General features: G+C 38.9%; 1 protein-coding gene across 7 annotated transcripts in view; it reads left to right on the top strand.

Moving 5' to 3' along the window:
* AFF1 (ALF transcription elongation factor 1) overlaps nt 1–26,934 on the top strand; it is a 255,761-nt gene that overhangs the window by 181,955 nt on the left and 46,872 nt on the right. For 6 of the 7 annotated variants that reach the window (XM_058721981.1, XM_058721978.1, XM_058721977.1 and 3 more), the window contains 4 exons: nt 15,642–15,686; nt 21,138–21,224; nt 22,151–22,187; nt 25,624–25,675. In XM_058721981.1, coding sequence (XP_058577964.1) covers nt 15,642–15,686; nt 21,138–21,224; nt 22,151–22,187; nt 25,624–25,675 — 221 coding nt within the window. The remainder of the gene's footprint in view (nt 1–15,641; nt 15,687–21,137; nt 21,225–22,150; nt 22,188–25,623; nt 25,676–26,934) is intronic. The other variant, XM_058721979.1, reaches the window with a different exon arrangement.

Raw genomic sequence — 26,934 nt, 5'->3', positions numbered from 1 at the left:
AGATGCCTCTGAAAAGTTTTACTAAAAGAGATAATAAAACGAATAAGACTGACCTGCTCTGGAACCGGTGTAAAACTTTTCAGGTTCACTTAATGTTACTTGGCAGATAGCATTATTATGGCATCATAAATAATAATGCTTATTTTTACAGAGGATTCTGCTGTACCAGTTAAAGAACTTTAAGTTGAAAGGACTGTTTATTTTTTATTTAAAAAAAAAATTTTTTTTAATGTTTATTTATTTTTGAGACAGAGAGAGACAGAGCATGAATGAGGGAGGGTCAGAGAGAGAGGGAGACACAGAATCTGAAGCAGGCTCCAGTCCCTGAGCTGTCAGCACAGAGCCCGACGCGGGGCTCGAACTCACAGAATGTGAGATCATGACCTGAGCCAAAGTCGGCCACTTAACCGACTGAGCCACCCAAGCGCCCCTGAAAGGACTTTTTAAATAGCAGGTGCCCCTTCTCATGTTCCAAACTGGCAGCGTGATTATGATAATGTCAGTAAAAAAGTGACCAAGGCTCCAGGAGCATTTTCCCAGCAGGCCATGTGCCAGGTATAAGGAACATTCAGGAGGGCCACAGTTGGATTTATGTACAACTGAGATGTAATTTATTTCTGGTTTGACCCTACTATCTTCTTTTTTTTTTTTAAGATTTTATTTTTAAGTAATTTCTACACCCAACGTGGGACTTGAACTCACAATCCCAAGATGAAGATTCACACATTCCTCTGACTCAGCCAGCCAAGCGCCCTGACCCTTCCATCTCCTAAAGGCAGTTTTCAAAAGGAGTTGGTTTTGTTGCTGCTATTAGAATGGTTGACTGTTTTTCATATTCTCTCTTCTGTGGCACCTAGATTGTATATTCTAGAAAAGTTTAGAAGGAAAGAGGGGAAATGGGAACGACAGGGAATGCAAGAGTATTGAGAGTTATGATAGATGTGGTTGAGTCACCCTGTGTCTTAAAACACTCAAAAAGTTGGAGTCTTGGTTCAAGGGGCTCTGGGTTAAAGTCAAAAGAGTACTTTGAAAACTCCACTGTGGGTGTGTGTCAGTGTGAGGGGATGAGAAGAGCAGAAAGGAGACGGAGCGTGGACAAGATTGAGATGGAAAAAGTTGCAAGGATAGTCACTGCTTCATGTTTTCAAAGTGGGCACACACCTATTGTTTGCTGCTGCAACTTTTGGAATCGTGATTATATATAGTATGAATGCTTAAAATGCTTTTAATTCAGCAGGTATTAGAGTACATTTATTTTACAAGAATGTTTTTCCTCGGCACATATGAAATAGCTATTTAAAATAAATGCAAGAATAAAACTTATATGTATATATTTACCTTACCCCTTGTATTTATAAAAGAAAAAAATACTGGCACTTGTGGAGTGACTAAGTATTTATTCAGAACATTGTTATTAAACATTTTCACTTTGGCCAGTTTAGTAAATCACTTTATAAGATGAACTTTACTGGAAACCTGATGCAATTTGTCTGTATTTTCTGACCAAACTTACATACAAAGATAATGCAGGAAAAGAAAAAGATTATTAAGTCTCCCAGAGATTCAGTGGAATTAGTAAACTTTTTTTTTTTCCTAAAAAGAATGACTGAATCTGGTTCTTGGTAGATTATAGAAAAGCAAAATAGTCTCTTAAATGGAGGTGCTCTTTGATGATAAGATTAAATGAGTGATTTATAATCATTCATAATGTTACAATATTAGATGAATTGTACTTTCCCAGAATGATCTTTGGCCCTTTTTCTACACTCTGGCAAGTAACCTGGTTAGTTGTTACCAATATTAAAGCTGAAAGAAGGGAGGGGGGAATTTACTTGTTCAGAATTAAGATATAAAGCATGAGGCCATCTTTATTTGCCTTCTCTCCTCTGTGTTTATTATAGTATCAGTAATCCCCAAGGTAGTGTGAAGTTCAAATTGCTTCCTCAGTGCATATATGCCTGCTTCAGTAATTTTCTTTCCTTTTTTTCCCTGGGTTCTGTTTTTTGTTTTTAAGAGTCAACATGCCAGGAGACAGACAACCAACACCTAGCCCAGAGGGGACTGTTGAGATTACTGCTGGAATAAATCCAAGATAAAATCTTTATGTTCTTTCAGACAAAGCATGGATTAAATGGCTTATCTTATTCATATGACTTCAGTTTCTTTCAACCTAATCCAGAAACTGATGGAAAGTTTTTTTCTGATGCCTCTTGTAGTCTTAGCTTATGCTCAGCTATGGGAAAAAAAAAAAAAAAAGTCCAGGCACCCTATGGAATGTAGAATTCGACATGGTTTCTGAACATTGTTTGCCACTTAAGTTTGATAGACACCTATACTCAAAGGAGGTGCAGAACACAGGTTTATGTATCTATAAATCTGGTCATGGTTGACAAACTAGTAGTGTTGTTTTATATTCACAACCATCAGTTAATACAATTTAACTTGTGTGTGTGTGTGTGTGGGAGAAAGAGAGAGAGACAGAGTGAGCACTCAAGGGAGCGAGAGGGGGCCGGTGGGAAGAGGGAAGGAAGGGTAGGATGGGGATTGGAGTAATAAGCATGGTCACAAAACACCATCACACTGCAGTATAACACCTTCTCTACAGTGATAATATTTTAATTGAAAAGACTACTCATGCTTTGCAAAGTAATGTACCCAGTCAAAAAGAAAAATTAAATCTCTCTTAGAAAAAGCTCTAAAGATTGTTTTGGTGAGGAGGACTGGTTGTGGTAGGAATAGATCATATAGTTTGGTACTTTTGAAAAAGGTTGTCAATTTATTATCACTGGAATGGAACCATTGTCTAGACTTGTTCTTTGTGATGCCTTTTCCCCTCCCCTCCCCTCCCCTCCCCTCCCCTCCCCTCCCCTCCCCTCCCCTCCCCTCCCCTCCCTTCCCTTCCCCTCCCTTTTCCTCCCTTCCTTCCCTCCCTTCCCTTTCTTTTTTTAAAGCACTGCCTTTTTAGCTAGTCTTACTAAATCATTCACAGTTAATATGCCCACAGTGGGCTTCATGGGGTCTCATGTGATCTTTCATCATAGGCACAGTGTTTTCAAGTCTTAAGAGCATTGGAGATTTCTGATACCTTATTACATGGTGAATGGTAGTGATTCACAGGCAAAAGTTAGGAAGTCAGTGAATAACTGAGATTAGACATGAGTACTATCAAACAATGGTAAGTTTTTTACATTTGTTTTTCATCCAACTACTTTGTTTTTAAGTCAATTTAAATTTGGCTCAGGTATACCCCATTCCTCTTAACTTTTACACCAAGAAACTAGTTGACATTGTCATAATATCTACTGAAGACATTTCTGTGTATAATGCATAAACATATATATATTTTTTTTTAAATAGGAACTGTTTCATGTGGCTTTACAGAAGCCCTGGGAATACATTAAAATGTACACACTCAGTTGATCTTAGGAAATATAATAGTAATAAAATAAACGAAACCAACACTTTTATTACTCCCCTCGTGTTCATTTGTACATTTAGATCAAGTTTTTACAATTATATGTGGAAAACAGCTACTCACTGTTCTTTTTATTTATTTAAACCAAGTCTTCAAAACTAGATCCTAGTTTTCACAATGAAAAGATACTTTCTTTCAATAGAAATCAAAACAGAATTTCCAGAATATTTTAACTAATTCAGTTAGTACAATTTATGAGCTTTCTTATAAATTCATATACTTTTGAAAAATAAATTCTTTATGACACTAAAGCAAACCACTTCAGGTAAAATCAGTGACTGGAAAGGAAAAATAAACTCTAATTATTCATATTGATATTTAAAAGTTCAAAATACTTCTTTCTGTGAGGTTTTTTAAGTTTCAGTAATGATATTTAGGGTTCTTTTCATTTTTAGACCACTTTGCTCTAGTTGGTGAAAGACAAGTAGATACATACAGTTTTTGCCTATAAAAAAGTTTACTTAAAGGTGAACTTTGAAAAAATCAGGAATATTAGCTCTCATTTAATAAGTGAATTGGGGGGGTGCCTGGGTGGCTCAGTCAGTAAAGCATCCGACTCTTAGTTTTGGCTCAGGTCATGATCTCTCATGGTTTGTGAGTTCAAGCCCCATGTTGGGCTCTGTTCTGACAGCATGGAGCTTGCTTGGAATTCTCTCTCTCTGCCCCTCCCTTGCTGTCTTTATCTCTCTCTCTCAAAATAATAAACATTAAAAAAAAAAAAAAAGTGAGTTGGGATGCCACCACATCTTCCAAAGCTTCCAGCATTCTTTTTCTGTTTTTTATCCTGGAGTATTTCTTGATCTCCTATCTCAAGGATACACATGTCTTTCCTTACCCCCACCCAAGCATGCCTGATGTACCCCCTCTCCCAACAGTCATGATCTCATGCAACTCTCATATCTGAAACTTTGCTCAGAGAAATTCATGTCCCCACACTGCACTTAGGAAACTACTCCTTGGGTGAAAAACATCTGATTGGGTTGTTGGTGGTAATGGAATTTTGTTATAATAGTTTTTGTTTGTTTTTTTGAGGATTTCTGTTTCTTAAAAAGCATCATTGTTCTGTGGAGATGTCTGTAATATTACAAATGTGAACAAACATGTTGCTTCTAATATGTAGGGGGAAAAGGGAGAATTCACCATAACATATTACAAATTTTTGGTAAGCTCATGTTTCTGAATTTCGTTGAAGATGCCACGAAATGACAAAATCAAATTCATTCATTTGACAAATACTACTTGCATATCTGTGTTAGTCCATAATTATGCTGAGGTCATGGGAGACACAGAGATGAATGAATTAACTCCAGACCCCACCAAATAGGAAACGAGTCTGGGGAAAATAAATGAAAACACCAAGGGTTATCTTGGTGTAAGAAGACTTATAGAAAAGGTCTGTATTTCTGACACCTGTTTCTACACTTCCCCGCTTTTCTGGATCCTCCAATACGAGTAGAAGGCATGATCTTTCCACAATAAATTTTTGTTTGATGGTAACTGTAGGTGACCTATAGATTCCTAAAATTGTTTTAAATAGCCTTGTCCTTTATCAGTCTCTTTCCTCCTCTCCTTGAAAAATTTATTTGGGGAGCTGTAGAGATTTCTGCAATTAGCATGACGTTAATTGTGGGAGCCTTCGTGCCTGGCAGACAGTTTGGCATTAAAAAAAGGGATCTTTGCTACATGTTGGAGTGTATCAATTTTATTTTATTTTTTTAAGTTTATTTATTTATTTTTGAGAGAGAGGAAAAAAGCATGAGTGGGGGAGGGGCAGAGAGAGAGGGAAAGAGAGAGAATCCCAAATGTGGGGCTCAAACCTACCAACTGTGATATCATGACCTGAGCTAAAGTCGGACGCTTAGCTGACTGAACCACCCAGGCGCCCCTGGAGCATATCACATTTTAAAAGGTATCCAAAACCTCTCCATTATTTGAAAATACTTGGGGAGAGGTGGGAGGGTGTTTAATTTTTTGAAGGGAGAACTTAACAATTAAAGTTGGTTTGCACTTTATATAATACTATTACACTGTTAAGAGTGCCTTATTCTGTCAGCTCATTATCCCTCCTTTCATAGTAACAATCTATAACTTTCTTACTTACGAAAGCTTATACGTTTTGTACTGTAAGTGTGCCCATAAATTTCACTAGGGATCTTTTTTTTAAATTTTTTTAATTTTTAATTTTTTGAGAGACAGACCATGAGCAGGGTGGGACAGAGAAAGAGGGAGACAGAATCTGAAGCAGGCTCCAGGCTATGAGCTGTCAGCACAGAGCTCCACACAGGGCTCAAACTCAGGAACCATGAGATCGAAGTTGGATACTTAACCAACAGAGCCATCCAGGCGCCCCAGTCTGTCTAGGGATCTTAAAAATTCTTTTAAAATACCAGGTATGGAAGTAGATGCTTAGGTAGTTGCCCAAAGGGCATGATGCTTCTGAAGAAGTAATATTGCTAGCACCTTCATACCTTTCCCAGTCTAAGTAGGCACACCCAGGCAGTATAAGTGTGTTCTTGTAATAGGGCTCGCTGTTGAGGTAATTTACTGTGTATTCACAAAGTAAAATTAATTTTGTGTCAAAACCTTGCTCAGGCAGGTCTTTTGGTTTCCATCTCTAATCTGTGTCTTGGAAATGTTGATTATGGCATCTTCATGATAAATGCGTTATTTGTATGACATTAGCTTTAACATGTCTTGTCTTACTTCTTCCTCACAGCAGTCCTGTGAGGTTTTGTGTATTTCGAATGTGTGTGCTCGGTATTTAAGTATGGCTGATTTCTTAAAAACCAAGCCAAATAATGCAGCTGTTTCAAGGACTTTGTAGTTTAGTTTGGGAAGAAAGAATGAATTAGCCAGCAAACACTGGATCAGGCCTTGATAGTAGTCCTGGATTTCCACAGGAACACCTCACAGTCTGTGGTGGAAGGCTGACTGCAAATCTGTGAATAGCTCAGTGTGCTAAGTGTTATGTGGGGCAAGCCCAGAGCACCGAGGAAGAAACTGGAAACTGATTCACATAGGTGTGTGTTTGGGAGAAGGAAAGTTACATTGACTGTACTTTGAGTAAAAGTTTTTATCCCTGTTTTTTAAAAGTATCAATTATGTTTTTATTTATGAACAGATATATTTTGTGATCCAGAATTTAAAAGATAAAAATATGTAGTGCAAATCTTCCCACTGCTCCACCCCTCTAGCCACCTAATTCTCTTTTCTACAAGGCTGATGTCACAGGCTTCTTGTCTGTATTCCCAGTAGTATTTTTTTTGCATGGTTAGTAACTACATACATGTTCCCTTCTGTCACCTTTTCATGTATACAAATCCTGGCATATACTGCACCTATATTTTTCCCTCTTGCTTAACAATATGTCTTAGAGATTACTCCCAAATCAATACATGAAGAGAGTACTAATTCTTTGTTATAGCTACATAGTATTTCTGTGTAAGGGGCATGTACCACAGTTTTCTTAGCCAGTTAACTTCTGAATGGGCATTTAGATTGTATCCAGTATCTTACTATTTGCAAACGAGGCTGAAATGAATAGGTTTGTACATATGTCTTTGTGTACATGTAGAAGTTGGTGCTATAAGTCAAATTGTTGTGTCTATGGGAAATTAGAATTTGGGGGCGGTTGCCTAATTGATGCCTTTAGAAGTTGTGACCCTTTACCCTCCCACAAACCAGGGTATTAGAGTGCCTTTTTCCTCATATTTAACAGATACAGTATCATCAGTTTTTTGTTTTGCCAGTCAGTATGTGAAAAATAGTTTCTACGGAGTCATAGTGTTTTTGAGGAGAAAACAATGCAAAACAGTTTCCCTTTTGTCCCTGGTATGTTTATTTCCAGTAGTTTGTTATTTAAGACATTGACTTATAATTCCTACAAGCTACAGTATTTAGGAAGTCTCTAAAGCTCTAAAAATTGGAAATTTATTTTCATGTTCTGAGTTCTGAGCCTGAAAACATACCAGCAAATGTTTATTGGTTGCCTCTGTGTGACAGGCATTGTATGATTGGTGGTTCACCGAGGTAGTACTGGCCCCCGCTCTCATGGAACTTGTGATCAGGAAGTAGCAGAGATGATGCTACATGAGGTGCTTTAGCAGTATAGAGAGCTGTGGGAGCACGTGAACAGTTTTGGGAGGGAGGGATTGGGGAATCTTTTCCAAAAGATGTTTTTTAGGCTGTGACCTGAAGTCTGCGTGGGAGTTATCTGGACACCAGTGAGGGAAGAGAGTTTTAGATAGGGACAAGAAAAGTATGAGTCATCTAGCTAGATGGGGATTGGTGTGCAACAAGTAGATACTACAGGCCGAACCGTAATCCAAAAGTTGACCTGTGTTTGAAGAAAAATAGCACGAGCCTTATCTTTTAAAAATTAAACTGATAGAGAACCCTCTTGAGGTTTCTGTCCACACCATTAAAGAAAGGCTTAGGGTGCCTGAGTGGCTCAGTCGGTTAAGTGTCTGGTTTCAGATCAGGCTTTGCCCTCATGACTTCATGGGTTCAAACCCCGCATCAGATTCTGTGCTGGCAGCACAAAGCCTGCTTGGCATTCTCTCTCTCCCTCTCTCTGTGACCCCTCCCCCACTCATGCTGTCTCTGTCTCTCTCAAAATAAATAAATAAACTTTAAAAAATGTTTTAAAAAGAATGCCTTAATGATGTTGGCACCAGGGATTTCACATATCCCTGGGCCTTTTGAAAGTTTTTAGAGTTTCACATTTGACCTTCATACCAATCCTGTGAAGCAGTTAGTTTTGTTAATATTATCCCCTTTATCACCATGAGGAAATAGTCACAACGAAGTTGAATCTCATCCAGAATTGGAGAGAGCCAGTCCTCAGCAGGGCCAGAACTAGAATCCAAGATCTTTTTTGACTTCCTTTGTCAGCATGCTGCCTTCACGCTCCCTGCAGTTCCTGGTTAGTGATAACTAAGCCTTTTTGAGACTGGCATTGTTATAAAAGTGCTGCTCCGTTGAAACTTGAGAAACTTAAAACACAGTACTGCAAGAGCCTCCAGGTCTCAGTGGTGAGGTATATTTCTTCGTCCTGCTCTTTTTTAGCTTATTAAAACAAACTGTGTCATGCTTAGAATTCATTTACTAACATATTTTATTTTGGTATCTGTGTATTTCCTTATGATTACACAATGTCATTCCAAGAGCAGTGAGAAATCAGACTGAGGCCAGCATTGCTGCCTTTTCTGGTCTGAAGCCGTGTAGTAGGAAGAGGCAGCTAAATCTGAATACCAAAGCGCTTCTTTGTACAAACAGAAGCAAGACATTGTTTTTCAAAGAATGTTTTTGGTCACGTGTAGGACAACTGGAGTCACATCTCCTTAAAATGCTAATATATTTGCCTCTTGGCTGAAGGTTGAGGTTTTTGGAAAGGTAGTATTAATATTATGAAACCAGGCTCAGTCACTTCAGAGCATTGTGTGACCTTGGATATGTAATTTAATTTCTCTAGAATTCAGTCTGGGGTAATACCTACCACAGAGGTTAATATGAGAATTGGAGCATTATACGGAATTTTGTCAGATTTTTTTGTTGTCAAAGTATAATTGACATACAATATTCTATTAGTTTCAGGTGTCCAACGTAGTGATGCAACCTTTATACATTACGGAGTGATCACCATACTAAATCTAGCTGCCACGTGTCACCATGCAAAGTTGTTACCTATTATTGACTATATTCCCTATGCTGTACATTGCATCCCTGTGTCTTATTTATTTTAGAACTGGAAGTTTGTACCTCTTAATCCCTTTCCCTTATTTCAGCCATCTCCCATCCCACTCCCCTCTGGTAACCGAATTGTTCTATCTGTGAGTCTGTTTCTGTTTTGTTTTTTAGATTCTAAATATAAGTAGAATCATACAGTATTTGTCTAATTCTGACCTCTTTCACTTTGCATAATACCCTCTAGGTCATTCACATTGTGACAAATGGCAAGATTATGTTTTTCTTTGGCTCGGTAACATTCCATTGCATGTATATACTGCATCTTTATGCCTTCATCTATCAATAGATTCTTAGGTTGTTTCCATATCTTGGCTATTGTAAATAATGCTGCAGTAAATGTGGGTTTGCTTATATCTTTTCAAATTAATGTTTTTGTTTTCTTTGGATTCTTTGGATAAGTACCCAGAAGTGGAATTGCTGCATTGTATGGTATTTCTAATTTTACTTTTTGAGGAACCTCCATACTGTTTTCATAGTGGCCACCCCATTTTGCATTCCCACCAACAGTGCGCATGGGTTCCCTTTCCTCCACATACTCACCAACACTTGTTATTTCTTGTGTCCCCCCCCCCCCCCCCACCCAAATGTTTATTTTTGAGAGAGAGAGAAAGAAAGAGCACGAGCTGGGGAAAGGCAGAGAGAGTGGGAGACAGAATCCAAAGCAGGCTCCAGGCTCTGAGCTGTCAGCACAGAGCCCAATGTGGGGCTCAAACCCACAAACCGTGAGATCATGGCCTGAGCCAAAGTTGGATGCTTAACTGACTGAGCCACCCAGCCACCCCTTCTTGTCTTTTTGATAATAGCCATTCTCTTAGGTGTGAGGTGGTATCTCATTGTGGTTTTGATTTGCATTTCCCTGGTGATCAGTGATGTTGAGCATCTTTTCCTGTGTCAGCTCTCTGTATGTCTTCTTTGGAAAAATGCCTATTCAGGTTCTGTGCCCAATTTTTAATTGGATTGTTTTCTGGATAGTAGTTGTGAGTTCTTTGTGTATTTTGGATATTAACCCTTAGTGGGTTGTTTGAAAATATCCTCTCCCATTTGGTAGTTTCCCTTTTTCGTTTTATTGATAGTATCCTTCATTGTGCAAAAGCGTTTAGTTTGATGTGGTCCCATTTGTTTATTTTTGCTTTTGTTCTTGCCTGAGCAGACAGATCAAAAAAAAAATATTGCTTAGACTGATGTTCAAGAGATTACCGCTTATCCTTTTTTTTCAGGAGTTTTATGGTTTCCGGTCTTAAAGTCTCTAATCTGTGTTGCGTTTATTTTTGTGTATCGTGTAAGAAGGTGATGTAGTTACATTCTTTTGCAAGTAGTTGTCCAGATTTCCCAGCACCATTTATTTAAGACTATCTTTTTCCATTTGTATGTTCTTGCTTCCTTTGTTGAAGATTAATTGACTGTACAAGCATGGTTTATTTCTGGACTCGATTTGGTTCCCTTGATCTGTGCATCTGTTTTTGTGCCAGTACCATATTGTTTTGCTTCCTATACCTTTGTAGTGTCGTTTGAAATCAGGGAGTATGATACTTGCAAGCTTTGTTCTTCTTTCTCAAGATTGCTTTGCCTATTTGGGGTCTGTTTTGGCTGTGTACAAATTTTCATACTATTCTAGTTTTGTGAAAAAATGTCATTAGTGTTTTGGTAATTTGCACTGAATCTATAGATTGCTTTGGGTAGTATGGGCATTTTACTTTATCTTATTTTACTTGTATTCTATTTTGGGGTAGTATGAACATTTTAACAGTATTCTTCTAGTCTATGAGCCATGTTATGTCTTTTTATTTATTTTTGTGGTCTTCAGTTTATTTCATCAATGTCTTACAGTTTTCAGAGTACTGGTCTGGTCTTTTACTTCCTTTGTTAAATTTATTCCTAGTTGTTTTTGTTTTGTTTTGTTTTTTTTTTATGTGATTGAAAATGGTATTGTTTTCTTAATTTCTCTTTCTGATAGTTATTAGTGTGTATAAAAGTGCAACAGATTTATGTATATTAATTTTGTATCCTGAACCTTTACTGAATTCTTTTTTTAGTTCTAATAGTTTTCTGATGAAGTCTTTAGAGCTTTCTATATATAGTTTCATGTCATCTGCAAATAATGATAGTTTTACTTCTTTTCCAGTTTGGATGCTTTTTATTTCTTGTCTGATTGCTATGGCTAAGACTTCCAATAAAAGGGGCAAGAGTGGGCATCCTCATCTTGTTCCTGATCTTAGAAGAAAAGCTTTCAGCTTTTCACATTCGAGTATAATGTTAGCTGTGGTATTTCTTTTTTAAGTTTCTACAATAAGGGCTATATCTGCAGTTGATGGGTACATTTAGTACAGTCCCCCCCCCCCCCCCCCCCGCCAAGCTAATGATGTTGCATCTTACAATAAATGGTATCAAATAGAAGAAATAACAGTACATAAAAAGGTTAATTCAATGTCAGGTACAATATGTATTCAGTAAGTAGCTGCTGTCATTTTATTTTCAATTGAATTATGGTTCCTGTGTTAAGTCCATACCTTTGTGGGGAAGCAAGGTCAGTCTACATACAGGATACCAGATTTGTGAGGCAGTCAGAAGTAGGTAGGCAGGAAGGAAGAGCTGCATTCCCCTAGGAACCTAGATACTGCCTGTGAGAGACAGCAGTGGGATTTGTGGTTGTAAGTGCTAAGGTCACTGTCTACACCGTGGAAGCAGAGCTGGACAAAGAAGGACCTGCAGACTAGAATTTCTTGATTCATGCAACCAGCATGGATTATTGTTGTTGCTTTTTATCATGTCTTGTGCTTTGTGGAGGTCTTACCTGCAGACCTTCAGCCTTAACTAGGCTGTGCTTTAGAGAGGCTGATTGTTTACTATTTGGCTGCAGTGTTTGTTACAGGGACCTGGCTTCTCTGAGCAGGAGTGGCAGTACTCTGCTGGAGACCCTGTGGCAAAAGTGGATTTTAAGGAAAGGATTAGGCCCTAATGGTTTGTTGAGCTTCCCCTCCCTTTTTGGAAAGTCTCCTTCCAGCGGCCGACTTGGAGGTGCCAAGATGTACTTTATTAAACACAAGAGAGCCTGTCCTTACAGCTCTTTCTCTGCAGACAGATTTGAAATACCTGTACTCTAGTTTAAGAGTCTCTAATTTGAGCCAGAAGAAGAGTAGAGATCTGAATTTCAGGCAGATGGAACATAAAATGGGCCCATGTTATACAGACTCTCTTTATATATCTCTGTTATAACCTCTCCTCTTTTAAATACAGTTTGAAAAATATATCTTGATAAAGGGGAATTAACTCTAATTCTGTAACTTATTCTTAAATGGTTCAGTGTAGAGGTATGGGTGGGAGAGAAAAATACAAAGTAAATGCAATAGAATGCCAGCATTTGGGGAGTTTGGGTGAAGGGTTCATGGGAATTTCTTTTATTATTTTTGTAATTTTTCTGTAAATATAAAATTATTTCTAAAAAGAAAAGTTGAAAATATCGTGAGCATCTTTCCATGCAAGCTCATACATTTATATTATTATTTTAATTCTCTGACACACTGCTATATAGATGTACTATAAAGGTCTTCAGCTGGATTCCTATTGTTGGGCATTTGATTATTTCCAGTTATTTGCCATTATAAACAGTGCTGCTTGGAAGTCTTAAAAAATTTTTTTTTAAGTTTATTTTGAGAGAGACACAGACCGCATGAGCGGAGGAGAGGCAGAGAGAGGGGTAGAGAGTGCGGGAATCCCAAGTAGGCTCCACGCTGCCAGCACAGAGCCTGACGTGGGGCTTGAACCCATGAAACTGTGAGATCATGACTTGAGCCGAAACCAAGAATTGGACACTTTAACCAAGTGAACCACCCAGGCGCCCCAGGGAGGTCTTTAAATATATCCTCATGTATTTGGAATGGAATCCCCACATCCCTTTGAAATACTCCCACTTTCATAATGGATTTAATAGGAACATTCACAGTAAATTAACCGATTAATGCTTGAACCTAAGACCTTATTTATAATTTTAAATGGGTTAAATGGTGACTCCTTAGCAATGTTTATCTTATCCAGATACTAATAAATACTGAGCTATAGAAAAATTTCTTCAATTCCGCTTCATCTCATATAATAACTTTAGGGACAGCTTGGCGGCTCAGTTGGTTAAGTGTGTCACTCTTGATTTCCACTTAGGTCATAATCTCACGGATTCATGAGTTTGAGCCTTGCATCAGGCTCTGCACTGACAATGTGAAGCCTGCCTGTGATTCTCTTTCCCTCTCTCTCTGCCCCTCCCCCGCTCAAAATAAATAAACTTTAAAAATAAAAACTTTAGAAAAAAAATCTTTTAGTGACACGAAACATCTTGGCTAGGTATTGACTCCTTGAATAATTAAGAAGTTCTGGGGCGCCTGGGTGGCGCAGTCGGTTAAGCGTCCGACTTCAGCCAGGTCACGATCTCGCGGTCCGTGAGTTCGAGCCCCGCGTCAGGCTCTGGGCTGATGGCTCGGAGCCTGGAGCCTGTTTCCGATTCTGTGTCTCCCTCTCTCTCTGCCCCTCCCCCGTTCATGCTCTGTCTCTCTCTGTCCCAAAAATAAATAAAAAACGTTGAAAAAAAAATTTTTTTTTTAAAGTTCAGAAAATCGTTTAGTGTCCTGAAGTTACAGCTTTTTCATCTCATTCTGTTGGAAGCAGTGGAGAAATCTTTTTCTCTCTGATTCCTCACTTTCATTGATTCCCAGATATGTTAATTGGATTCCTATTCTCATTCCAGGAACAGATGGGATGAGGGGACTACTTGACCAGAGTCAGTAGTAATATGCTGTATCTCTGTTGTGTTGATCCACCTTCAGCTTATAATTATTATTTGTCCTAATTATGCATGTGAAAAACTGAAACCATAGAATACTCTTAAATTTTATCATGATGTCAAAACAGCATTCATTTCTGTTCCTGACAGTTGTCCTGAAATGTTGGGTTATTAGTATTTGGTCCAGTTTTTAGGCATCTCTTAATGGTTTTGAAAAACAAAGAGCAGGTAAGCAAGTCTAGTGTTTGACATGCATAATGCCTAAAGGCAGAGCTGATAGGACAGGCGGACTAAAGGGATACCCTTTATTCTTTGGATGTACCTTCTGACCTCCAGAGCCAGTCAAAAATATCAAACTGCAAACATTTCAACAAAACTGTTTGCATGAAATTCACGTTTTAAAACCTGACCCCAGGCAAGTTAAATTACATTTGAACATTGACGGATCCGTTCAGTTTGATTCCATGGCAGTGTGAATGTTGTATGCTCTTTTCTTTCCTTTGCCTTCATCCTTCAACTGGAATGGTGGGTTAATGAATCCTAGATCAGGAATTGGCAACCAGTGCTGTATTAAATTACACTCAGATCAGAAATGAGAGCCAGGAAAAGAAGCCTTTCATCTACTCTCCAGCTATGAGGCAGGTATTGGACCAGACAGACTGGGAAGACCAGTAACGGGAGGAGTGTGTGTTGTATAGAACTTGACCGGGGCACTTGGCTGTGAATTGACACAGACCAAAAAGTTGCTTTTCCAGGGAAAATCATGAGGTCGTGGGATTTCATGTCTCTAGTTAAGGAAAAATGATTTTTAAAGTTTTTTTTTTTTTTTTTAAACTTTTGCATTTTCTTTGCACTTATAAAGACTGTAAAAAGACATTTCCTAGACACCATCTGTGGTGGTGATATTGGTGGCAGCAGCCGTCATTTGTTTAGCTGGAGATAAGGAAGAGAAGTCTAAGTAGTAGATCTTTTATCCAAGACACTAGGAAATCTGTTTCTCCTAGGGTCTTTCTCTGAGGAAATACATAGTATGTGTTTGTGTGTACACACGTGTATGTGTATATTTGCATATATAAGGTGAAAATGCTGGCTGGAAGCAGGGGCGGAGACACTGAAGTGAATGTCTTTACCTTAAAGTGAATCTTTGGCCAGTTAGAATATTACAAAAAAAACTCTGTCCGTGATTCGATGTTGGCCTTTTTAACTATGAGGTAGGTGTTCAGATGATTTCCATCTTTGTGTTCATTTTACTTGGCTCACAGGACACATGTTGCTATGAAGCGGCAAACTGCAACCCCAGTTTTATTTCTTTCTGCCTCTACTTTTGTTATATCTGTTTTCCCCATAGATTTAGTAATTTGCTAATTTTCATTAATACACACGTTTTCCTTTGGAAACTTTGATCTGAGGGTCAGAATTAGTCTGCCATTGTCTCCTGCAGAACCCCCTCCCCGCTCATTAAGTCAGGTTAGTCTCTGGTCTTGTTTTATCCAGAATGTGAAGTTCCTAATACTTAGCTAGTAAAGGGTGGCCCTGAGGTGATTCCACTCACCAGAAGGTTGCCGTATGAATACCAGCGTCTACTAATACCATCACCCGAGTTCTTTTTGTTTCTGTGCTAATCTTTCCCTTCTTGGTTTTCACTTTCAGCAGACCTACTCCAATGAAGTTCATTGTGTTGAAGAGATTCTAAAGGTGAGTTCATTTACTGTTTTTCATTTGAAGAAATGTTTAAGGAGGCAGGCATATCTCCATTTACTTTGACTTTAATGAACAGTTGCCATTTCCATACCCCTTTAAACTGTTCCCCTCCTCATACCTTCAAATGCAAAATAAACCAGAATAGTAACAGAAGGACTTTTAAAGCATTATTGAGCTCTCTGACAGACTCTGTTAATTAAAATGAAATCTGCAAGCTGCAAGGCATTTGTCTCAGGTTTTTCTGGTGGCTCATAAAGACCCACAAGAGTTGCTCATTTCTCAGAAAGGAAAGCCCTCTGTATTGAAGGGTTAAATGGTGCTTCATTTATACCTCTGGGTGTTTTGTAATGGACACTTGCTATGTATGGCCTCCTCTTCAGTGAGACCATGAATTTTTAAAAGAATGAAGAGGGGCGCCTGGGTGGCGCAGTCGGTTAAGCGTCCGACTTCAGCCAGGTCACGATCTCGCGGTCCGTGAGTTCGAGCCCCACGTCGGGCTCTGGGCTGATGGCCCAGAGCCTGGAGCCTGCTTCCGATTCTGTGTCTCCCTCTCTCTCTGCTCCTCCCCCGTTCATGCTCTGTCTCTCTCTCTCTGTCTCAAAAATAAATAAACGTTAAAAAAAAAAAAAAAAATTTAAAAAAAATAAAAGAATGAAGAAAAACAGGAAGTAAATGGATATCTATAAACTTACCTTGAAGGGTTATTTTTCACTCTTGTTTCTTGAGATGGTGCTGTGAACATTTTTGCTGTTTCTACAGATACATCATTGAACCCGTTATCTGTTGGTTCAGGGTTTTGTTTTGTATTTTTCCCCCCACAAGGACAACAGATTCTTCCTAGAATTCAGTTCCAGGAAAAAAATAAATTAATTCTCCTCATGAACCAGTGTGCTTTCATTTTATCAGAGAAGAATTACATAAACTCTTTAGTTTCTTACTGTGGCTTCAATTTCCAGGAAATCTAGAGCTAAATTGAATGCTCAAGTACTATAATTGTAATAACTAAGGGTTTTGTTTATTTCTCATTGCTCCTCTTTGGCTTTTAACTTTCTTCCATGTCAGTGGAAGCATGTTAGTGCTATTCTTGCTTTATCTTTTACTGTAAGTTTTCTGATTTTTTTTGAAGTAGAGATCTGTATGACACAAGTACCTATTCATTTGTATTTTCACCGTTCACTTTTCCTCAAAATATATGCTTATCCAATTTTTCCTTTAATTTTTTATTATAAAGTATTAAGTGGGTGGCATTGAAACCAGTAATTCTCACTTGCAAAAAAAAATTTTTTTTTTCAATGTTTATTTATTTTTGAGAGAGACAGAGACAGGATGCGAGTGGGTTAGGGGTAGAGAGACAGGGAGACACAGAATCCAAAGCAGACTCCAGTCTCTGAGCTGTCAGCACAGAGCCCTACACGGGGCTTGAACCTACGAACTGTGAGATCATGCCCTGAGCCTAAGTTGGGCCCTTAACTGACTGAGCCACCCAGGAGCCCCTCACTTGCAAAATTTTTGACAAAGGTAGTGTCTAACCAGATGTTCAGATATTTGGAAAGCAGTTCCATCATTTCTGTTTTATAATTTTTGTCCCCTACTTTTATAGTTGGAATCTTCTAAGAAATATCTCTAAGGAAGCACACTTTGTACTGCTAAAATTGAACAATTTTTATGAACAAGCAAGTAAGATTAATAATAAACAGGTTATGTTGGTTAAGCTTTTGTCTCATCCTCTTCTTCTGATACTTCTGAAATCCTTTGGTGTGATGAGTAATAAAACAACAAATGACTTAGTTATAAAATATGGCCTTAGCATTTTCTCTGAAAGTGTGTGTGATTTGTTTTATAGTTATTTCAAAAGTAAATGCAACAATATAGATTATTTGTCTTCTGTATATATCAAATGTTGCTCTTAGATTTTGATGTGTTAATATACTCCTCATGAAATCCCTTATTTAGGATGATGGTATTAGAGTATCAGACAAGCAGTTTTAATTTAATAAACCTATTCATCGTCCCTCCCCTCTCCGCCAGTGTCACTTTCATGGGTTCTTGCTTACCTGGAAAGGCATGAAAGTGAACAGTTAATGCAAGCTACCAGGTGAGTATTTTCATTTGAAAATCATAGGGAGAGCAAATAGAAGGATATCCTGGACTGAGGAGGGACACAAGCCTTTGCATAGTGGAGACTTGGAGTCTTTCCCCCTACACTCACCCTCTCTTGGGGGCTCCAGCCATGTTATATGCATTCCTTGGGCCTCAGTTTCCTTGTTGGTAAAATGAAGGCCCTGGGCTAATAGATGATCCCTAGGGTCCTATCTAGCTCTTACTCTCTAGTGCTGATCCAGGTACTTTCCTCTGCCTCGTGGTTCATGTTCTTCTCTTTTACCAGCAATTTATGAAGATTACCAGGAATCCTAACACAAATATTTCTGATGGGTGATAGAAGCAGTAAATAGTTTCCTCACAGAAAAAACAATCATAGAAAATCTTTCTTGGTTCTCTGGTGGAAATATGAAGAGTGGAAGTGTTTTAACAAAGGCCTATAATTCCTGCAGGCTGATGGGGTAAGAAGATAGCAGACAGTACTGGAGATTAGGAATTGGTCACACATGAGTTCCAGACAGTGGACTGTGCCCTCATGTCCTCAGTGGGCATAGGGCAACAGCTCGGGTTTTCTACTTACAGTGCCATGGCCTGGACGGCCTCCTGGGGAAGTCAGCACAGTACCTGTAGACAGTACCTCAGTGCAGCATTCTAGCAATTCTGGTACAGTGAGTGGTAGCACTGTTACTTGTTCATTCATTTATGCAACAAATAGCCACTAAGCCTCAAGTACTTTTCTAGGCACTGGCGATGCCACGTGAATAAGACCTAGTTCTTGCTCTAATGGGGATTACAGGAGGAAGATAATTACATAATAAAAATATCAGGTATTGATGAGTGCAGTGATTCCCATAGCAGGCAAATGAAGAGGATAAGCAGAGGAAAGAATGCAAAAAGCCTTGAGGTGGGAACAGGTTGGTGTATTCGAGGAGCACCAGAAGTTAGAGGAAGCAGACAGTGTGTCTAGAGCAGAGTGAGCAAGGTAGAGAGCAAGGAGCAACAGCTCCGTGGCACCTGGAAGCTAAGACCCAGGCAGGTGCCACCTGATTTACCCTCATTCGTGTGGTAAGTCATTGTTAAGGTAGGGAGCGAGTTCATGGCCTTGTGTGCAATTCTGGGCAGCCTCCTTGCCTTATGGCCCCAATTCTCCTAAGGCCTAACTCCCTCCAGTAAGCCAGGCATTTAGGGAAGTATATAAATTCTTTCAGGCTGTTGGCAAACAACTTAGGTCCTGAAAGAGTTTATGCACTTTCCAACTGCCTAATTTAATAGCTGGGGCAGCCCTAGGCATTGTGAGCACAATGGACATTTTCTGGAAATAATTGGTAACTAAAAGTCATAGATGCCATTGGGATTCTAAAGAAATTCTTGGAAAACAGAAGGGGGGATACTTTCAAACACCTCAATTAATTATATTTTTATATTGTAGCATTATAATGATCCTGTTCCTTAAAGGATAGTCAAATAAATAAAACAGCAGGGCGCTCGCTTTGGTGCAGTATTGAAATTCTTTCAAAACTAGACTTAATTAAAAGTTGTGATGCTTTTAATTTATTAAGTACTTTTTATGACCATGTATCCAAGCATTTTACATAAATTACCCTCATTCTACTTAGAAAAATAAGTGGTCTTAGTTCACCCCTCACTGAGAACAGAGGTGCAGAGAGCTCAGGGACTGTAGGCTGCCAGGGCTGGTGAGGATCAGTTAGGATTCCAGTCTGGGACTCTGGCTCCAGAGTGGTTACTCTTTCCATTATATTCTAGGACAGGATTCTTCCTTTGTGCTGAACAAAGCAGATGGTTAGTCAGTAGGCATGGACATGTCTTCACCTTTAACAAAAATTACTCAAGAAAGCCAGCATCAGTTACTCTTCTTGTCACTGTGCCAGGTCATTTATGTCTGTCCTGGGGTGATAGCCACCAAGAGAGTGGCTGTGGGGAAAGGCAAGGGGAAAAGTGCAGAGTCTGGGAATGGAAATACTTGCTAGAGATCCATCTCCAGTTGTTCAAGGATCAGATGGCATTTCTGTGGCAATGGAGAGGTTGGTCCACACTCTGAAAAGAAATGCTATAGTATACAGTGTGTTATACAGGTGAAGTAATTCAGCAGTAAATCTGGGGTCACGAGCTTGCTCATAGGGAGTCGCCTATCCATCTTTAAGCCAGTTTACCAAGCAAGTCTGACATGTGTGGGAATGAACTTCTTTCTCTTAGACTGGATAAGCGAAAGGGCCCACACCCTGTGCTCTCAGCCATCAGCTTCCTGGGACACCAAATCCAGTCATTTCAGACTTCAGTTTTCTCATCTGTAAAACGAAGGGGTTGATATTCATGATCTCCAATGCCATTTTAAGAAATTGTGTGTGTGTGTGTGCACCTACATATATTTGTGATTGGGCATATTTAATCTGACATTCTGTTTAGGGCCAGGTTTTTAGCAAAGCAGAGTATAAGTCATGAATGCACTCAGAAAAAAAAGAGTTCATGTCAGGATATATATATATATTAATTTGGAAGATCTAAAAATCTTGCCTCCATGAAAATAGTGAATAGAAGTGAAACTTCTGTTGCTGGAAAGGGAACGTAATTTTTAAAGGCCCTTTCCTCCAAAAAAAGTTCATATGTACTAATAGTGTGTATCAGGGAAGGGTCAAATCCATTAAAACTTTCCCAAGTGGAACAAGTGACCTGAATTACTTGTTTGCTTAAGTCAAACAGGAAAGTTCTTCTTCCTTTGAACTTAAATAATTCCAGGAAATGCAATAAAGAAGCTGAGGGAGAAAGAACGCATTGAGTAGAGACTCTGTGTTCACGGTTACATAAGCTCTGTTAATACCTATTACTGTTTATATGCTTTATAATATTCAGTGTTAAGACCATTCATGTTCTGCATTCTTGTTTTTCTTCTTTGAACTGATTACTGTTTTGTGAGTTGGAGATCTTTGGTGTTTGAACATAGCCCATTAAGTAGGGGTTTTTTTTAAAGTAAAATAACTTTTAAGATTTCACTTTTTATTTACTATCAACCCACTTTAAAAAGCTGGGGCGCCTGGGTGGCTCAGTGAGTTTAGCGTCCGACTTCGGTTCAGATCATGATCTCACGGTTTGTGAGTTCGAGCCCTGCGTTGGGCTCTGTGCTGACAGCTCGCGGCCTGGAGCCTGCTTCGGATTCTGTCTCCCTCTCTGTCTGCCCCTCCCTTGCTCTCTCTCTCTCTCTCTCTCTCTCTCTCTCTCTCTCTCAAAAATGAATAAATGTTAAAAAAAAAAAAATTTAAATAAAGTTAACTTACATAGCAATAAGTGTTCTATTTATAATTGTTCATCCTTTTCCAAATCTCTTTCCAGGAAATGACCCATTCATGGCCGCCTCCTTTGACAGCAATACATACGCCCAGTACAGCCGAGTCCTCCAAATTTCCTTTTCCGACAAAGGTAATTCCTTACAAGTACAGTAGGCACTGTATCCACATCAGTGAAAAGTCTTAAGTATTGCTGTGAACCAGATTAATCTAGCACTAGCTGTTGGAAATCTTTGCAGATAAGGTTAAAATTGCAGTTAATTTAGCTCTTAAAATGCTTCATAATGTTTTCAAACACTTCACTCTCCAAACTATGTCAGTAAGAACATCTTACATTTGTACCAAGTTTTATAGCTTATGAAAGCATTTAGGACTTTTCAGTAAATTCTCTGGGAATTCTGGGAAAACAGAAGTGTAGGGAAAGTAAGTAAGGTGAGTGTCTGATTCCTAGTTCAGGTCTAATACATAAATCTTCCACTTCTTATGCTTCCTAATTTTCTTAAAGTTTGATATGATCATCTACATTAGCGCTGGTTTTAGTAACAAGTGGATCAGTTGCTGACTTGCATGTTTCATTGAAGCATTTGTGAACAATGTATTTTAAACACTGCCGTTTTCCTTTGCTTATTTGTACTTTTGGATCTCCTTGGAGCTATAGAAATAGCACCTTCAGATCTGTGTTTTGTCCAGCTTTGTATGCATGCACATTGTTAATATATTATAGCTATTCCTTTCCATGGTATTGTTTTCAGAAGAGGTTATACCTACCCAAACCGGAATTTGCCATGTTAGATACTTCCATATTTTCTCATGATAGTTTTTAAAAAATGTTCATTATTACTGGTTTTAAGGTAAAACCTTATGCTTTGCATAAAATAAAATAAAACAAATCTATCTTTGCTGTAAGGAAAAGTAAACTCTAGGAAACAGCAGAAGAAATAAAACCTATTTTATGTAAAAATTAGATTTACCAGTGTTCATCAGACTTAGTGGTGATGCTACGTAAGATTTATAAACCTTAGTATTTTGAGAACTAGAGATTTTTATTTTTCTTTCTAGGATTCTCAGCACATCAGTTCTGCAACTCAAAACCAAAGTAAGTAAATTGCGTGGAACTGATTTTTGCATTGAAAAACAAAGCATAGTTTTTACTGTTTTAATATAAGAAAATTAATGAAAAATGGCCTAGCACAGATGAGGGCTTCCTCTATTGAAAGAATAGGAAAGGAGGGAAAACATAAAACTGTTTTTTGGATGGAATTTCAGATTGTTGCAAAGACTTAATGAAGAGGTCGTAGTAAAATACTTAACAAATATAATGTGTTACAATTATAACAGTTAGCTGTATATATAATTAATATATAATTATATAATTAGCTGATCTGTGCTACACATTTTGAATGTGACTCTCAAAGCATTATAATTCAGGAATTATATATAAGAATAGATTGGAGTATTTTGTGTGGTTCTTGTGGTTTTTTTTCTAAAAAAAGTAAGAAATTTGTATAAGGAATAGAGCACACAGATGCTTTAGTTTTTCCTGTATGTATTCACCCTGTAATTCTTGCTTGTCTCTCTTTATGGATTGTAAATAGTTGGGAATTTAGGGGGAAACAGAAGTAAGCTAACTGGATCTAGCCTTTCTCTTCATCAGTAACCCCTTGGTTCAGTAAATTTTTTTGTGTACCAACTACATACAAGGCATTTGAAACCTTCTAAAAATGACTCAGGTATTTGCAGTCATTTAGTTTAGTAATATACGGTGAGCATCCAAGTTACGAAGTGCTAATCTTCAAAAAATAGGGCTACCAAAGTAGGATATGTATGTATGTCAGGAAAAGATTGTTCTTAGATATTTCATGGAGGTGACTCTTCCTCAGATCTCCCCACCTCATTCTTTTCCCTTACTTACATTTTTCCCTTTATTATTCTATTGTTTAAATTACAAGGATGTGGGGAGAGTAGAAAAGGTGAGGAAAGCAAGAAGCAGTATATCCTTTCCTCTAGAATGGGGGTGGGCCCATCATAGCCTGAGAGTCCGTCTGTTCTGCAACTATATTTTGTAAAGGTTTTATTAGGACACAGCCTTACCCATTCATTTATTATTATGCTACGAGGTACAGCATGCAAAGTCCACAATATTTACTGTCTAACCTTTATAGAAAAAGTTCGCCATCCCCTGCTCTAGATGTTGAATAAGATCTTCAATGAATTTATTACTGAATTTCCCCTACATGCAGAGAAGTAAACCTGATCATCTTGCCACAGTATTGTATAAGTAGCAAGGTAAAATTAACAGAAATTGGTGGCTTCTTGGGGGAGATGGGGAAATCTTTTTTTCTCAACGTCTTGGCTGCCTATACAGAGACAGATAAGCAGTGAGAGTGGCACAAGCCTTAGATGCATTGCCAGCTTAGCTGTGGACAGGAGTAGTATGTGCCCCTTTTACTTGTTGCTCTCCCTGCTCCCCCTTTGCTAGGTCTGCCGGTCAGGCAGATTGTATGCCTTCCACTGGCTTACAGCTCTGATTGCTCAGTCTTGGTTTAGAAAGATTCCCTTTAATTCTTTGTTTGATTTCCTTCTTATAGCAAAAATATAGTTGAAGATGAGCTGGTAAGCACTTTTTTTGGCTGCGGATGGATGGCCGCTCTCTTGGCCACTGGAGTAGCATGGGCTGATTCCCCCCTTGTTCTGATACGTTTTCAGACCCTGGCAGGACTCCAGTAGATCTTGGCTCACTAGATGCTTACCCTGGGGTTTTTCCTGCTGCTGCCACTCTGTCTGTTGGTGTTCTGGGGAACCTTGTCCACTTTTGTGAGACTGGCCTTTGCAGGGCCTCGTTGGACCCTAGAAGGGTCTAGTTGTATGTTGGATGAAGAGGGAGTGGATTATGTGCCGATTTAGTGGTCAGAAAAGTAGAGTTTGACATGTGTTTCTCAAAGTATGCTCAGCAAGAGAATTCAAATTTCTTGAGAGGTTATCTTCAGGTTTTAGAGTCTGTAGAGAATGAGGTATAAGGGTTTTACTTGCATGCCCCAGTATTTATGTTCACAGGTTTGCAAAAACATGACTGCCTGAGGATAACCAAGCCTCGTGGTGCTTAAGACCCAGTGAAGACCACTGTATGGGAGTCCCTGTGACTATGTTGAGGAGTGACCTTAGCCCCTCCCATTTGTAGTCCTGCCTCCAGCTTTAGCCCCAAGGGGAAGCAGTTCAAAAATATCATGCAAGAGCTGCTGCCACCATGAGGACAGAGTGATTAATTGCAGGGTCTCCATATGACATTTTTGGGAAATCTTCAACTGTGTCTTAAGAGGCACCCATATTGCCATTCCACTTCAAGCTCTGTTTCAGCTATTACCTCACACCTAGAGCAGGCTCCCAGCTGGTTCGTTTCCTCCACATTTACTATTTCCCCATTCCCTTCTAGGTTCTATCAGGTGGCACCACTAGACTAATCTTTCTGAGGAATCTGTCATGTTCCTGTTTAGACCTTTGGTGATGTCTCATTGCCTAACAATGTTATAACTTACCATCGTGGCATCCAGTGCCCTCTAAAATTCAACCTTCACCCATCTTTCTGTGGTGTCCACACCTTTTGCGCCCCACCCTTACCGTTTCCAAATCTGTGCCATTTTAAATCTTCCCTCTTCTCTGCCTTGGCTCACACGGTCTCTTCTGCCAAAGGCCTTCCTCACCCTCCTGTCTCTCTATGGCCAGAGCAGTCATTCTGTCAAAATCTCCCCCATCTTTTGTGACACAATTCATTTTGCTCCTTGTCTAACTTGCCTTCTTTAGTCATAGTCAACAGACCATTCCCTAGATTCCTGGTACAGTTAATTTATATGATTGATTTGTGTACTCGTCTCACACTGCCTGGGGTCATAGATATTTGTGTGCCTGTCACGTGTTCCTCAGTTAATTGTAAGCTCATCGAGGACAGGGTCAAATGCCTTGAACATCTTGTATCTGTGAGGCATTCTGCAGGTAGCTGTTGAATAAATGAATGGGGGCAGGTGTTGAATAACGGGGGTACGGATGAGAAGGGGAGCACACTTGACCAAATACAGAGGCTGAGAAAAGGGAGTGCTAGCAAATCACTGAAAGATAGGTGAGGTCAGACCAGGTGAGAGTGAGTGCCGCCTTGTCATAGTGCTAACACGTGAGCCGCCCCCCACAACCCGACGTCAAGGAAAGTCAGGTTCCAGCACATAGGAAAGTTACCAGCCATGTGGCAGTGTGTGCTGCAAGCAGTTCTTTTCTGTGTTTTTGCTCTGTTCAGGATTCTTTGATTCTGAGCAAGTCTACTCTAGAGGTGATGTAAGTTATTATATAATGGTGAGATTGTACCAAGTGCGGTGTGTATAGCAAGCACTGTGGTTGACTGAGTTCAAGTATACTAAATGATTAGGTGGAAAAGATGAGGACAGGGGTGGAGGGACAGCAAAAAAAAAAAGGGGGGGGTGGGGGGTTATAAGAAACTCATGAATATATCTCACTGTGTTGCTTTGATCATTTTCCTTTCCCCACAGAACAATATGATACATCTTCAAAAAACCACACTAATTCTCAGCAGGGAACATCGTAAGTAAAATGCTTTTGTTTATTAAGAGTTTATAACGTAACATTGTAATTTCCCACATAAATCTATTGCCTAGATTTTTTTGCCCTACTGCTTTCAAGTAATGGCTTTCTTTCATGAACTACCACTGCTTTGTAAAAGGAAGTAATACCCTAGATTTATGCTTGGATTAAGTTCTCCTGTTGAGGGTTCAGGTTCCATAACAGAGTTTGCCAAGGGGTTTTCTCAAAAGAAAAGCATTTGAGCTGTTATTTACATATTAACTGTGGAAAATAGAAGGTTTTAGCTTAGTAAAATTCAGTCTCAAATAGCTTTGGCTTTAGGAAACAAATTTGGGGGGATGTGTACAATTTAAGATTTTTTTTTGCCACTTTTTTGGCCTAGTTTTAACTAATAAAGAACAAGTCCTGTTGCCCAGCTGTTCTTTATTAAGGCCAAGTAAGTCCAGATACATTTGGGGTTTTTGGAACAGTTTGAAGTACATAATAAAGATTTTTAAATCAGCATTTTGACCTAGTTTGTCATTTCTTGATGGTATTAAAGTAATATTTCTTGCTTTTCATACAACTAGGAAGGGTTTTTAGGAACTAGGTGATACTCCTTCAGTATCTAATCAGTAACTGGCCAGGAGCTGCCAATCTCCCAGAATTTGAGGTTCGAGCTCCAGCTTTGCTCTGGGCACGGTATTTGTCCCATGTGCTTTGGAAGGAGGCATTGCTGTGGGTTGAATTTTTAAAAAGCTGTGTAGTTGAGGCAAAGAGGTTATTTTATCTTTTCACCGTAACTCTGAATGTGAGACTGGATTCAATCCCTGTTCCTAAGCACCAGCTCCTCGATGGAATTTGTTTTCATTTCTCCATAGCAAAATCAGAAGGGAAAAAAAAAATATATATATATATATATATATATATATATATAACATGATTTTTTTTTTAAAAGATTAACCTATTATAGTTTGAAGGGTGGACTTTTCTGTGTGTATAATAAAAATTATTTTATTTATAGTACTGGCAGATGGTGAACATTTGCTTGTTTTTATTGTCCTTTTACCAGAAAAAATGTTTAACCCCTATGTGCGTTTTCTTTCCTTTTTTCCCTCTTTTCTGCTGCTGCTGCTGCTTCTGCCTTTTCTCCTTCTCCCTTCCCCCTCCCCTCTGGCGCCCCTCCTCCTTCTCTTTGTCCTCCTCCTCCTCCCTTTTTAATTCTTCTGGCTCCTAAATTCTGAAAGTATGGAATCACTGACTTAGACTACATTGAAAGG

This window comes from Neofelis nebulosa, chromosome 3, assembly GCF_028018385.1.
Source record: "Neofelis nebulosa isolate mNeoNeb1 chromosome 3, mNeoNeb1.pri, whole genome shotgun sequence".
Classification (NCBI taxonomy): domain Eukaryota; kingdom Metazoa; phylum Chordata; class Mammalia; order Carnivora; family Felidae; genus Neofelis; species Neofelis nebulosa.
Note: the sequence above shows the minus strand (reverse complement) of the source record. Positions and strands in the feature narration are given on the sequence as shown.